General features: G+C 34.6%; 2 protein-coding genes across 4 annotated transcripts; both read left to right on the top strand.

Annotated features, from left to right (window-relative positions):
• The first annotated feature begins 3,233 nt into the window (after positions 1-3,233).
• Positions 3,234-9,795, top strand: LOC110610700 (26S proteasome non-ATPase regulatory subunit 1 homolog A). 2 transcript variants are annotated; one of them, XM_021750739.2, is made up of 13 exons: positions 3,234-3,488; positions 4,394-4,463; positions 5,157-5,262; positions 5,513-5,624; positions 5,698-5,866; positions 6,049-6,524; positions 6,673-6,808; positions 6,916-7,164; positions 7,255-7,475; positions 7,560-7,818; positions 8,038-8,270; positions 8,393-8,912; positions 9,116-9,795. In XM_021750739.2, the coding sequence occupies exons 1-13, from the start codon at positions 3,343-3,345 to the stop codon at positions 9,437-9,439; spliced, it is 3,021 nt and encodes a 1,006-aa protein (XP_021606431.1). In that variant the 5' UTR covers positions 3,234-3,342; the 3' UTR covers positions 9,440-9,795. The 2 variants fall into 2 exon arrangements, with proteins under 2 accessions (XP_021606431.1, XP_043810927.1); XM_043954992.1 differs by lacking the exon at positions 4,394-4,463 and having other exon boundaries at positions 3,363-3,488.
• A 1,576-nt stretch (positions 9,796-11,371) lies between these two features.
• On the top strand, positions 11,372-13,351 carry LOC110610958 (transcription factor FAMA). 2 transcript variants are annotated; one of them, XM_021751037.2, is made up of 5 exons: positions 11,372-11,506; positions 11,660-11,753; positions 11,842-12,501; positions 12,605-13,033; positions 13,247-13,351. In XM_021751037.2, the coding sequence occupies exons 2-5, from the start codon at positions 11,730-11,732 to the stop codon at positions 13,334-13,336; spliced, it is 1,203 nt and encodes a 400-aa protein (XP_021606729.1). In that variant the 5' UTR covers positions 11,372-11,506; positions 11,660-11,729; the 3' UTR covers positions 13,337-13,351. The 2 variants fall into 2 exon arrangements, with proteins under 2 accessions (XP_021606729.1, XP_021606730.1); XM_021751038.2 differs by lacking the exon at positions 11,660-11,753 and having other exon boundaries at positions 11,402-11,506.
• Positions 13,352-14,308: the final 957 nt, after the last annotated feature.

Here is a 14,308-nt window from a genome sequence, read left to right as displayed (position 1 = left end):
ATAGTTCACTTATTTGCCCTAAATCTAAAAGTCATCTCGTCTGCCACAGTCCGCATTCGCGTTCTGTCGCTCTCCATTTCAGATTCCACGCCGCCTGTCCTCACCTCACACTCACAGTGCATGTGCCTCCATCCACCACTTCCAGCGGCGCTTCCACTGTCCAACCTCCACTTTCCTCTCGGCGACATCGACTAATTGACCATCGTAGGGTACCTCGGCTTGTACGTTGCGGCTGTGTGACCCGTCGCCGCAATCGTCGGAGCCGCATCTCGTCGCCTCAATTGTCGGTGCCGCGTCACCCGTCGCCGCTGTCGTGTGTTGTGGTGTCGTACATCTGCATCGCTGTCGTGCACTGCCGCGTGCTGTTGTGTCGTACATCTCTCTCTCACGCTTCCAGCCCTCAGTTCAGTCAGTTGTGTCGTCCATGTGTGCCTTGAACTTAAGGCAACCGTAGAAGGTAAATAAATATTTTGAAAACAAATTCCATTAGATCTGCTGTCCTGTGATGTTGTATCCTGATTTATATATATTAGAAATTAGATGTTGTGTTGAGACAACTATTTTTTCAAATTCTTTGAATAGCATAATAAAATTGATAAAAACCCAGAACTTTTGAAGCTTCACGTGTCATTAAGGTAAAAGGATGGAATTGCCATTTAAAACGCTGTTGCTGGCAGGTCATTTAACATTAAGTTTAAACGAATTGCTCCAAAAATCGGTTTAACCGATCAAACTGACCGAATTAAACCGAATCGATTCGGTTCGATTCGATTCGGTTATCTCTCTTATTCGGTTCGATTCAGTTTTTATAAAGTTCTTCAATTTGGTTTTCGATTATTTCAGTTCGGTTCGATTTTAAACCAAACCGACCGAATGCGCACCCCTAACTAAAACCCTTTTTTTTTTAAATGTTATTTTATCCTTATTCTTTTTCTCATCTGTGGCTTATTCCTTCAAAAACTTGTTTTATTAATTATAAATATCAATTTAGATGAAAAAAAAATATTTTTTTATTATGCATCATTTGCATTTCAAACCCAACTAGGCAAAGAAAACAACAAGGCCTACCGTAACCCATTACACAAATGTTAGATGCCAACTAAAAAACATAACCCACCCAAAAAAGAAAACCTAGTCCACAAGCATTGCTACCCATGCCATTCTGACCAACCCAGCACCGCCACAAACAATTGCCAACGACCACAATCCACACCGCCAGCAAGCTCAAAGCAGCAAACCAAAGTACATGGTCATTGACGAAAGCCACCAGAAGAAGAAATGAGGCGCCACATTAGTTTCATTTCGCATGGCCATGGAGGAGGGACCAATTTGAGGCGATGCTGGCACTCTGGTGTCTACTCCACCATCCTTTCAAAATTTTGATAGCTAACAATGAAGGTAAGCTCTCAGACGGCAGATTTTAACGTGTAAAATCACAATTGTAGATCAACAAAGTAAATCTCACTGAAAAGCATAAGATCTACGAAAATGCGACAAACTATACCAACTGATGCTGAGCCGTCAAAGTTAAGTGGATTGAGGAATCTCGCATAAACAAAACAGAAACTTCAATCAAATCAAAACATACAAAAGGATAATGGGAGTGAATCCAAATCCACCGCACAAACCCTTCAATTTCCTAAACCCTTGCACATAACACAAACTTTCTCTCTCTTCTTTTATTGTCTTCTTGAGCTTAGAAAATTTTTGTTATAAATATATGATAGTTCATATTTAATAAAAATTTCTTATAATATAAATTTAGATATACTTAATTCCTGGGTATTAATATTATTATTATTAATTTCACAGCTCTTGCTTTGTTGTTGACTCTCTTTTTCACAATTTTTGTCTCTTTATTTCTATTTCCATCTTATTTTTTTACTATTTGCACTCATTTATTTTTCAAGTTAGTACATCTATTGAGTTTTAATCGTCTAAGAAAGTATTGAATGATGTGTAAAAGTTATGTTATTTTACGGTTTACATGTTGAGGAGATAACTGTGCAAAATTGAATAGCTAAAGGGCCAAATTTATTGAAACTTTGCAATAGAATGACCGAAATTGTAGCAGCAGAAGCTTAGGCCCAATCAAGTAACAAAGCCCTTTGTGGAAGAGAAGGCCCTACAACTTCCCAACTGGCTCACGGGTCATGGCCTCCGCCCTTCTCGCAAAAGGTCATATAAATTTGGTTCAAAATTGAATTAATTTAAAATTTTAGTTTATTTTTTTTAATTTAATTTAATTTTTATTTTAAAAATTTTAATTATTTCAATCTAATTTAATTTTAATAAAAAAATCAGTAAAATTAAATTAATTAGTGAAATAATATATTATTTTTTATAATATAAAAATTAGATTATAATTAATATTAAAATATTTTAATTAAATTTTAAAAAATTAAAAATAAAGTGAGAAAATAAAAATTATTAAAAATTCAACCGATTAAATTAAAATGAATCGAATTAAATCAATTTAATTTATATTGATTTTTATCTAAAATTAATTTAATTTTTATAAATATTAAAATTTTAATTTTTAATTTATTAAATTCGATTACGTTAAACATGATCACTCCTATATTTTTATTCTCGTTATTAATAATTTATTTTCATTTTATTTTAAAATCGAAACTAAAATTTTTTACCATTGAAGGGTTATTAACCAAGTAAACTGTGAATTGGTTTCAATAATAATATTACGATAAAAAATTCTCTTAATATTTAAAAAACTATAAATTCTTTTGAAATGGGTATGAATTAATTAAAAACCACTTGGCCACAAATTTTGGAAAACAAAAACCCTTCAATTTATAGTTACATTTAAAAAGAAAAATTTGTTGAATCTTAAACTTATTCCGATTCCTCTTCAAAGGAAAAAATGCACCTTCGAATATCTTTCTTGTTTATGTGCAAGGATAAATCCTAATATAGGTTATTTATTTAGATAATAATTAAATTGAATCCTTATTATTGGCTTTTAAAAATCTTATAAATAAAAAAATTAAAAAATAAAAATCTTTAAATTTAATTCGATAATAAATAAATTTAAAAAATTTCATATTCTATTCTTAATTTGGATTTCGAGTCGATTTAAAAAAGAAAATTTCAATTTTTTCATTGTCCCAATTCAAATACCTAAAACAGGAGATTGGGAATTTTTTTGACTTGTCCAGAAAGTTTACTAAATTGAAGAAAATCTAATTTATAATTTTATATAAAAAAGCAACAATAATTGAAATACCATTTCTCCCCTGGGGGTTCATCTAATTTCCTCTGCTTCCTCTCTTCAAAATCAACGCAGCCTTAGTTTCTGTATCTTCTCTTCCTTCGTCCGAAGCAATGGCAGCGACGATGGTGAGCTCGGCTGGTGCTTTGCTTGCGATGCTTAACGAGACTCATCCGCAGCTCAAGCAACACGCTTTGTATAACCTTAACAAATTTGTGGATCAGTTCTGGCCGGAGATCTCCACAAGTGTGCCATTGATGTAACTTTCATTTCTTCCTCTCTATCTCGCATTTAGGGATTTGGGATTTGGGATTTGGGTTTTTCCTTTTCAGTTGGGTTTAGGGTTTTGGTTGTATTTGATCTGCTTTCTTACTGGGAAATTGGTACTCCTTCCACTTTAATATTTCTCCATTTTCTCTTGGAATTTGGCTTAATTCACTTATTATATGTGGGTAGCAGTTTATTAGATTGCTTCGAGTTTGATCTTTTGCTTCCTTTGTAAGTAGTGTCTGCCTATTCTTATTTGCTTTAAGTTCTCATACAAAGTTTATTTTTCACCGTCCAGTACATTGTGTTAAATTTGATTTTCAATTGCTACGGTTTAGTAAAAGATAGTTTTAGAATTCTGGAAGAATGGTGTTATTATGATTTGGGGATGTTCTATTATTTGGCATATAAATTTGGGGGTTTTAGGGTTTGGTATTTGCATATCAACATCACAATTGCTGCGATGACATATATATATAAATCAAAGTTATGTCTATCTATAACCCACTGCTGTTCAGTGCTTCATGATGGCATTCAATAATAAATAACATACAGCAGCTTCTACATAATTTGTTTGTTTATGTTAAAATAAGCACTCCTTTATAAGTTGTTTTTTAGCAGTGGCATTGACTGATTCAATTTCGTGCTGACACAAATTTCTCCTTGCAATTTTTTGATGATTTTATATTGTAGTTGTCAAGTAACTTATTTGCATGTATATTTTCGCTTATATTCTTCATTTACGTGGTTAATTGCTTCTGGTAGTTTCCAGTCAATTTCAGATTCCATTATTTTGACTCACTTGAGATTTGAGGACTTCTTAGCTTTTTTTGGCTTGAGAAATATTGGTTTTGATGTGCTATTGGATATGAATGCTTATTATACATTATCATACAGAGAGAGCCTATATGAAGATGAGGAGTTTGATCAGCATCAGAGACAGCTTGCTGCACTAGTTGTTTCCAAGGTCATGACTAGCTCCTTTCTACTCCTATTATGAGTTTGTTTGGGGATTGTGGCTCAAACCTAGTTTTTGGAAAGCATCATGATTAGATTCATTTTGAAGAAGTTTTATAGTTGCTTAGAGTTCTTATGACTAAAGCTGGTTAAATTTGACTTAAAAACAATTTGTAAATGCTAATATATTGAAGGAGGTGTTTCTCATAAATATTTTCTACAACCATGCGAAACAGACCTATGTCTCATCCTACCCTCACTCCTTCAGAATACATAATGGATGGACTATTTCAACCGTCTCAAACTGCAGCAGTTGTAACTTTTCAGAACCTACACCTTCCTGTTGTACTTATATCTGCTGTGTACGCAAATAAAAATTCGTTTGCTTTCACAAGTATAGAAGCTATTACTTATTAGAATTCTACATGTGAATGCATGAGAGGTAAGACTTCAGGTTAGCAACTTTGTTTGGTAAACATTTTATGAATAAGAAATTCATGAAAGATAATATGTGCAATAAATCCCTGTAGATCTTATAGGAAGTAAATATTTATTAATTCCCTGTAGATTTAAATATTTTTGCACTGGATCAGTTCCCTGTAGATCTTATAGGAAGTAAGAGCCCTCAGCTTGTCACTCTCACTGCTTATTTGACAACTTCGTTCTTTTGTTTAGTGAAAATTTTGTTCTTTTCCTTCCTCAGGTTTTCTGTTACTTGGGTGATCTAAACGATTCCTTATCATATGCCCTTGGAGCTGGTTCTCTTTTCGATGTTTCAGAGGATTCTGATTATGTTCATACACTTCTGGGTAAGCATGTTCATAACCCTGCATTTTTCATCTTGAAAATTCATGGAACTACGCAGAAAGACATGAAAATTTGTCATGCTACAGTTAAACATGAAAAATATGGGAATTTATTAATTTAATGGGTGACTAATCATTTGGCTGGCCTATATTTTAAATTCTATATATTTTAAGAAGTGATGTTGATATATGCAAATTCTCTCATCCTTCAGTGGTTTACTTGATTTTTTTTGGTTTCTGTTTGTATCCTCAGCTAAGGCAATAGATGAGTATGCTAGTCTAAAGTCAAAGGCTACTGAATCAAATGCTGAGGCAGAAAAAGTGGACTCCAGGCTAGAGGCTATTGTGGAGAGAATGCTGGACAAGTATGCAAAGCGCCAACTTATCTACTTTGATATGTCTTCATTGTTCTTAGTTTCTTATGCTTCCTTCATTCAGGTGTATCATGGATGGAAAATACCAACAAGCCATGGGAATTGCAATTGAATGTAGAAGACTGGACAAACTTGAGGAAGCAATAACAAGGAGTGATAATGTTCATGGAACTCTTTCATATTGCATCAATGTTTCACATGCTTTTGTTAATCGTAGAGAATATCGATGTGAGGTAAGGAGGTTATTATGCTAGTTCAGAAAAGATCTATGTTTCTTCTGTATGTCATGGCCATTTCACTGTAGAAATTGTATTTTGGTTTGTTTGTCTGATACTTGGTTCATACTGTGGACCAAGTCATGGAATGCTACCCAATGACATTAATGTAAATTTATATCTTTTGGTTCGTTCTACAGGTGTTCCGACTTCTTGTTAATGTTTATCAGAAGCTGCCTTCTCCTGATTACTTGAGCATCTGTCAGTGTCTCATGTTCTTGGATGAACCTGAAGGTGTAGCTAGCATACTGGAAAAGCTTTTGCGTTCTGGAAACAAGGATGATGTTTTGCTTGCATTTCAAATAGCCTTTGATCTTGTGGAGAATGAGCACCAAGCTTTTCTATTAAATGTTAGAGATCGCCTTACGGTTCCAAAGTCTCAATCTTCAGAGTCGGTGCAGCCAAAACCTAGTGATCCAGAGACTGCACAAAATGAAAATTCTACTGCTTCAGAGGATGTTCAAATGACAGAAGGATCTTCAGCTTCAACTGCCATTGTGCATGAAACAGATCCAAATGAAGCAATATATTCTGAGCGGCTGACAAAAATCAAGGGAATTTTATCTGGAGAGACATCAATTCAGTTGACTCTACAATTTCTATACAGTCATAACAAGTGAGACATTTTTAAAGAAATCTTCTTTTTACCATTTTGTAAATTGTTTAATTTCATAACAATTCTTTTCTGTGTATAAAATAGTTTGTTGCTCACTTGGGGGGATAATGGAAAGGAGTTACAACTAACGCTTGCAATTTGCTTACAGATCAGATCTTCTTATTCTGAAGACAATCAAGCAGTCTGTTGAGATGAGGAATAGTGTTTGTCACAGTGCAACTATTTATGCTAATGCAATTATGCATGCTGGAACAACTGTGGATACATTCCTCAGGGAGAATTTGGTGAGTAAAGGATCCTTATTTTATATTACTTTTTTTCCTTTTTAAATTGTTCAAGCATTTCTACTTTTTATATTCACTGAAGAGTTTTAGCATTTATCTATTATCAGGATTGGTTGAGCAGGGCCACAAATTGGGCCAAGTTTAGTGCTACAGCAGGGCTTGGTGTCATCCACAGAGGTCACCTGCAGCAGGGAAGGTCACTGATGAGACCTTATCTACCCCAGGGTGGATCTGGTGGTGGAGGTAGTCCATACTCAGAAGGAGGTGCTCTTTATGCTCTGGGTCTTATTCATGCGAACCATGGCGAGGGCATCAAACAGTTCCTTCGTGATAGCCTACGTAGCACAAATGTAGAGGTGTGGTTACTTTCTGAGTCTACTATAGATTCTTTTTGAACAGAGAGGCTTTTGATATTTCTTAAATTCATATTGAAACGTCATATGCAGGTCATTCAACATGGTGCATGCTTAGGTCTAGGTTTGGCAGCTTTAGGAACTGCTGATGAAGATATCTATGATGATATCAAGAGTGCTTTGTACACTGATAGTGCTGTTGCTGGTGAGGCTGCTGGTATAAGTATGGGTTTGCTTATGGTTGGAACTGCAAGTGAGAAAGCAAGTGAGATGCTTACGTACGCTCATGAGACACAGCATGAGAAGATCATTAGGTAAATTTGGAATCACATTATGGAACTGCGATTAGCTTTCAATTCTGTTCTTAGCCTTGTTTTTCATGTTGTTGTTGGCTGCAGGGGATTGGCATTAGGAATAGCGCTCACAGTTTATGGAAGAGAAGAAGAAGCAGACACACTAATTGAGCAAATGACTCGTGATCAGGACCCAATACTTCGTTATGGTGGCATGTATGCATTAGCATTGGCCTACAGGGGAACAGCAAACAACAAGGCCATCCGCCAACTGTTGCACTTTGCTGTGTCAGATGTCAGTGATGATGTAAGGAGGACTGCAGTTCTTGCACTTGGATTTGTCCTCTACTCTGAGCCAGAGCAGGTATGTTCAAGCCTCTTCAACAATCTCTTTTTGGTCAATGGTCGTGTTTGGTATTACCATTCTTGTTCTATTGTATTTCTTGGTAATTCTCTGTTTAAGATCATTATAGATGTTTTCTTGTTCTTTCTCTTTTGCTTGTATAATTTTACTTTTTATATTACTGTTTTCTCTGTATATGTTCTGTACTTGATATTTTTAATACTGTAACTCTTGGTGCAGACTCCTCGAATTGTCTCCTTACTGTCGGAGTCCTATAACCCACATGTACGATATGGTGCAGCTCTTGCAGTAGGCATTTCCTGTGCAGGCACTGGCTTGAGTGAGGCTATATCATTACTAGAACCTTTGACATCAGATGTTGTCGATTTTGTTCGTCAAGGTGCTCTTATTGCAATGGCTATGGTCATGGTGCAGATGAATGAGGCCAGTGATTCTCGTGTTGGAACATTCAGGTACTGCATTACTCTTGTATTCTTTATGCTGTTTTGCTTGAAAACTGATGATGCCTAATGCACTTCATCACCCTATTCCCTTTGCAAAAGCTGATGTAGTTATGCATGCCTGGTTTTTTTAGGCGTCAATTGGAAAAGATAATTCTTGATAAGCATGAAGACACCATGAGCAAGATGGGTGCTATCCTTGCTTCTGGAATACTTGATGCTGGGGGAAGGAATGTGACAATAAGATTGCTTTCTAAGACAAAACATGATAAAGTCACTGCTGTAGTTGGCCTAGCTGTTTTTAGCCAGTTTTGGTATTGGTATCCTCTCATCTATTTCATAAGCTTGTCATTCTCACCCACAGCTTTTATTGGACTGAACTATGACTTGAAAGTTCCAAAATTTGAGTTCATATCAAATGCAAAGCCTTCTTTATTTGAGTATCCAAAGCCAACCACTGTGCCCACCACCACATCTGCTGTGAAACTTCCCACTGCAGTTCTGTCAACTTCAGCGAAGGCCAAAGCTAGGGCCAAGAAAGAGGCAGAGCAGAAAGCTCATGCTGAGAAGGCAGCAGGAGCAGAGTCTTCATCTGCTGCATCAAATACTGGAAAAGAGAAATCATCAAGTGAGAAGGATGGGGATTCCATGCAGGTTAATATTGCTTACATGTTTCCTAGACCAAGTACCTGGAAGCAATTTTATCTTTTCCTATTTGAATTTTAGATTGCTTTTTCATCATTATTTTTGGGTACCATTATGTTGTTGAGTTATTATTTTTTCTGATGCAGTGTGTGGTTCTCAAGTGATAGAATTCATGATTTTAACTTGATCAAATGATTTAAATTCTTTGTTAGGTTGATAGCCAGCCAGAGAAGAAGGCAGAGCCTGAACCTTCTTTTGAGATTTTGACCAACCCAGCAAGGGTTGTTCCTGCCCAGGAGAAGTTCATTAAATTTATGGAAGATAGCAGATACGCACCAGTGAAGTTAGCACCCTCAGGGTTTGTCCTCCTGAGAGACCTGAAACCAACTGAGCCAGAGGTGCTATCTCTTACAGATGCACCATCATCTACTGTGTCACCTGCAGGCGGTTCAGCTACAGGACAGCAAGGTTCTGCATCAGCCATGGCTGTTGATGAGGAGCCTCAGCCGCCTCAGCCCTTTGAGTACACAACATAATTCTGGTCATAGCGATTTTCACATTGGTCCTCAGTTAGAAATCATGTTGCTTGTAACTGGCAGAGAAAATTAAATGCGTCTCAAATGATCACTTCAATCTTGCATGCATGGTGATGGCCAACATAAGCAGGTTTGCTTGTTTCAAGGTTTTCTTATCAGCAGAGTAAACCAATTTTTTTTAGGTACTGGATAGATACATGATATCAACATATAGTAGGACCTTCTGTAGATCTTGGGGACAAAATTTGAAGCGTTTTGTAGTCATTTTACTTTCAGATTTACCTGTCTTAATGTGTTCTTTTTTATTGTTTTCATTAATATGCAGTGACTTTTTCCTGGATTGTTTGCCCCTGCTATCAAGTTTCCACTTTCTTGCGATTTTTCTGAGTGTTAGCTTTTACCCTATTACGTTGGTTATATGCGTGTACTCTGGAGATATCGTCTGCCTTTACGTGTGTTTTTATAACATTTGAGGAATAAATTACCCTTTCAATGGGATTAGATGCGGAATCTTTTCTTTTGATTATGTTCATGGGTTTGGGTATATTGTTTTAATTCTTTTGTATTAGCATTTACAAATTGATTAAAAGATGGATTTAAGCTAAAACTATACATCAAATTCCTTGTTTTGAAAGTTCTGGTATCTAAAAATCTACCTCTATAAAGAATGCAAGAGAAGAGTCAGTTGCATCATGTGAAACAAAAATCTTTTGTCAATTCATACATATGCTTCTGTGGAATGACAATTATATCCTCCCTTGAGAAGCATCATGCGTACAAGGAAAGTGCTACCTTCCTATTCTCTAGCCAGGCACTGGCAATAAAATTCCGATAAAACAATTTTTTCTTTTTTTGAAAAAAAAAAAGGAGTTAGTGATATTTTACCGTTTGTAAGACTGACATATAGCATTTTTGGGATCGAATGCTATACCCATATGCCTGGAATTTTGTTAAACTGGATTGATGGAGTTTAGTTTCTTGATCTTTTTATGAGATCTTCCAACATCTAAAATTGCATAAACCTGTCAATTTGCCAAACTACACTTTAAGCTTAACAACTTTTCTCCAAATATTAAACAGACACTCCCTTCATCCCACTTTATGGCTAATAAATAAATTGTATTTGTATTTGATAAATATTTTATGTGAAAAATATTTTTCTTTAGCTAAAAAAGTATTGTTCGTTAATTAAATTTTTGAATGTCTTAAATATTAAAAAATATAAAAAATATTTTTTATAAAATAAATGGAGTCTAAGTAAAATTTTTAAAAAATCAAATATTAATTATTTTTTGCAGCTTAACGCCTTGTTTATTTTATTTCGATGCATTTATCCTTTTTTTTCCTTTGATATCACCTTTTTCAATGATGAATATAATAAATGAACTAAAAAGGATATTTTAATAAATTATTACTATATATATATATATATATATATATATATATATATATATATATATATATATATATATATATATATATATATTTTGCAAACATGAGGTTAGTAAGTCATTTACTTAATTCTAATGAAAAACCTTAAACCTCATCTAAATTAAATAAAATAAGGGAGGACGTATTAAAATTGCATTAATTGAGAAAACAAAGGGAAATCTTCACAATTTTCTTCTTAAATTTTTATCATGAAAAAAAATTCAATTGAAATGAGCATTAATTATCTTATTGGACTTATAAGCATTAGAAGTATCACATGAGAGGTTAGCAGGAATGTCACATGCAAATCAATAAACTCAATCTGATTTTCAAACTTCAAATCTACACTATGCAGCCCTTCATCTCTTTAATTAGGATCATGAAAAGAGGTGGTAAAAAGCAAGTCCAAGAGCGTTTGCTTGCCTGTGACGCACATTAATAACAGCTAACTCATCAACCATGAGGTCTACATTAATCCACTAAGGCTCCTCTCTTCTCTTTCCTGATGGCCCACAAACCCCACACACACATACATGTATATAAGACACGGCCCACAACCCTCGTCTCAATGTTTTTCACTAAAAATATCAATCCAAGGTGGTCCTGCTGCCTTCATCTCTTCTAATGTCTTAACAGGTTCTCTTGGCTATTTCTTCTTTCCCCTAACAATTCCATGCAACTTCTGTTTCATTGATTTTTGTATTTACTTAACCATTATAATTACGTAAATTTTCATTTAATTGCTGTGAATTAACTGTTGATCTCATTATCAACTTTTTATTTCACTAGGGTTTTTGTCCTCGCTTTAATTGAGCTATCACTTCAGGGTTTTCGATTAAAGTTATCCTTACATATAGCAATGGATAAAGAGGACAACTTCTCGGTAGATTCACCTTGAAGCTTATCATCAGTGATGTTTGTGTGTTTTTGTTGATAAATCATTTCATCACCTTGAGCTTCACTTGTTACAGGTAAACTATACGGCTTTAGATTACACTCTAGACCACCATAATCATCAGCAACAAGATCAAGAATTCACTAAGTCGCGAATTAGTGAAGCTTCTGGCGATAACAGCAACGGGATGATCGATTATATGCTCAATAATCCTCATCCTCATCAGCAGCAACTATCTTCTGGGTTTTGCACTTCAACTTCTCTTGATAAACTGAGTTTCGCAGATGTTATGCAATTTGCAGATTTTGGGCCGAAGTTGGCGTTAAATCAAACGAGAATATCTGAGGAAGAAACTGGTATTGATCCAGTTTACTTCCTGAAGTTTCCTGTATTGAACGATAAGAGGGAGGGACAGTCTCTAATGGTTCCTCAACTAAGTGGGGAAAATAAAGCAGGAATCATGGGAGAAGATAGGGCTGTTAGAGAGGAAGAAGAAGCTAGGGTTTCAGACAATACGTCGGTGCAACTCCAGTTTCTTGGAGATCAAGATCTTCAAAACAAGAACCCAATACCTGAGGCGAAGAACAAGAGAAAAAGGCCAAGAACTATCAAGACAAGCGAGGAAGTGGAAAGCCAAAGAATGACTCATATTGCAGTGGAAAGAAATCGAAGGAAGCAAATGAATGAACATCTCCGAGTTCTGAGGTCTCTCATGCCGGGATCTTACGTACAAAGGGTATCAAATTTTAGATTTCACTTCCTCGAAAAGATCTCAAAGTTGGCTGCTTTTTTATCGAATCTTTTCCTGTTTTTGACACCCTTTTGTTAATTTTTTGCAGGGAGACCAAGCTTCGATTATTGGCGGAGCCATTGAGTTCGTGAGGGAATTGGAGCACCTCCTTCAATGCCTAGAATCTCAAAAGCGGCGAAGGCTCTATGGAGAAGGTTCAAGGCAGATGGGAGATTCGTCTCTTGCAATCCAGCAACCTCAACCTCCATTTTTCCCTCCTTTGCCTCTTCAAAATGATCAAATGAAACTCGTGGACTTCGAAACCGAGCTCCGAGAGGAAACTGCTGAGAACAAGTCATGCTTGGCTGATGTTGAGGTGAAGGTTTTAGGGTTTGATGCTATGATCAAGATTCTATCTAGGAGAAGGCCAGGTCAGCTCATTAAGACAATTGCAGCTCTAGAAGATTTGCAACTTAATATCCTCCACACCAACATTACTACCATTGAACAAACTGTTCTCTATTCATTCAATGTCAAGGTATAACTCAATTGTCTTCTTCTTTCTTCCTCATTTTCCTTGTCTGAAATATCATCACTAGAACGAGTGAAGTACTTGAAGGAACCACAGAACAAAATCATCAGAAACAAACAGAAAATTGTTATTGTGGTTATATTTTATGATCTTTATGTTGGTTAAATATTTTAGAATATTTAAGATATTTTTTTAAATTATTGCCTGTATTATATGCAGATTGCAAGCGAATCTAGGTTCACAGCAGAAGATATTGCAAGCTCGGTTCAACAGATATTCAGTTTTATCCATGCAAACAGCAGCATGTGATGTAATTTACTAAGGGAAAAAAAAAAAGGGTTATCATGTATTTCAACGAATAGATTCTACTTCTTCATTTTTGCTTATTTTTTTATTTTTTAATTATTAAATTTTTTTTACACTATAATAATATATAAATTAATTATTATAAATTTATTTTATTTTATTTTTAAAAATATTTTAATAAAAAAAGTGAATAAAAATTATAGGACAGAAGACGACTGTATATGGTGTGTTGATTCAAATCCACATTATAAATAAATTTAGCTTAAATTTAGCTTTCATAATTAGGGATGGCAACGGATCGAGTATTTTCGGGTACCGATCCGACCGAACCCTAATAAAACGGATTTGGGTAGTTATAATCGGGTTTGGAATGGGTTTAGATTTTAAAAATAATATCCGTTGCGGGTTTAGATCGGATTCGGATTTTATGTACATGGTACCCTCTACCCGAACCCGTTTATATAAATAATTAATTTAATATAAAAAATATATTTTATAATAATATTTATAAATTTTTTTATATATTTTCATTTAAAAATTTAAATTTAAATATTCTTTAGAAATATTAGATTTTTTAAATGAAAATTATTAATGAAAAATATTTTTATATAAATTATTAATTAAAATATATAAGATTAAACGAGTTCAGATTTTATTCGGATAATAATAATTGGGTTTGGAACGGATACATATAGTTTAAATTAATTTTTAATCGGGTTCGAAACGGATTTAGATATTACTAATATAAATTGAGTTCGAATTGGAGTAGTTTAATTTTCGCGGGTCCTCTATCCGTTTACATCCCAATTCATAATTGTTATGAGGCTAGACATATGTAGAAGCTTGAATTTTAGGTTGATAGGTAAATTGCAATACTATTTCCGTCCAATAAATATAAATTTATTTTTTGATGGATTATTTAATTTTAATATAGTAATGCAAATAGAAAAAAAAACACAAAATTTATATTTTTAA

The sequence above is a fragment of the Manihot esculenta genome, chromosome 3, assembly GCF_001659605.2.
Source record: "Manihot esculenta cultivar AM560-2 chromosome 3, M.esculenta_v8, whole genome shotgun sequence".
Classification (NCBI taxonomy): domain Eukaryota; kingdom Viridiplantae; phylum Streptophyta; class Magnoliopsida; order Malpighiales; family Euphorbiaceae; genus Manihot; species Manihot esculenta.
This window is presented reverse-complemented; position numbering and strand designations above follow the sequence as displayed.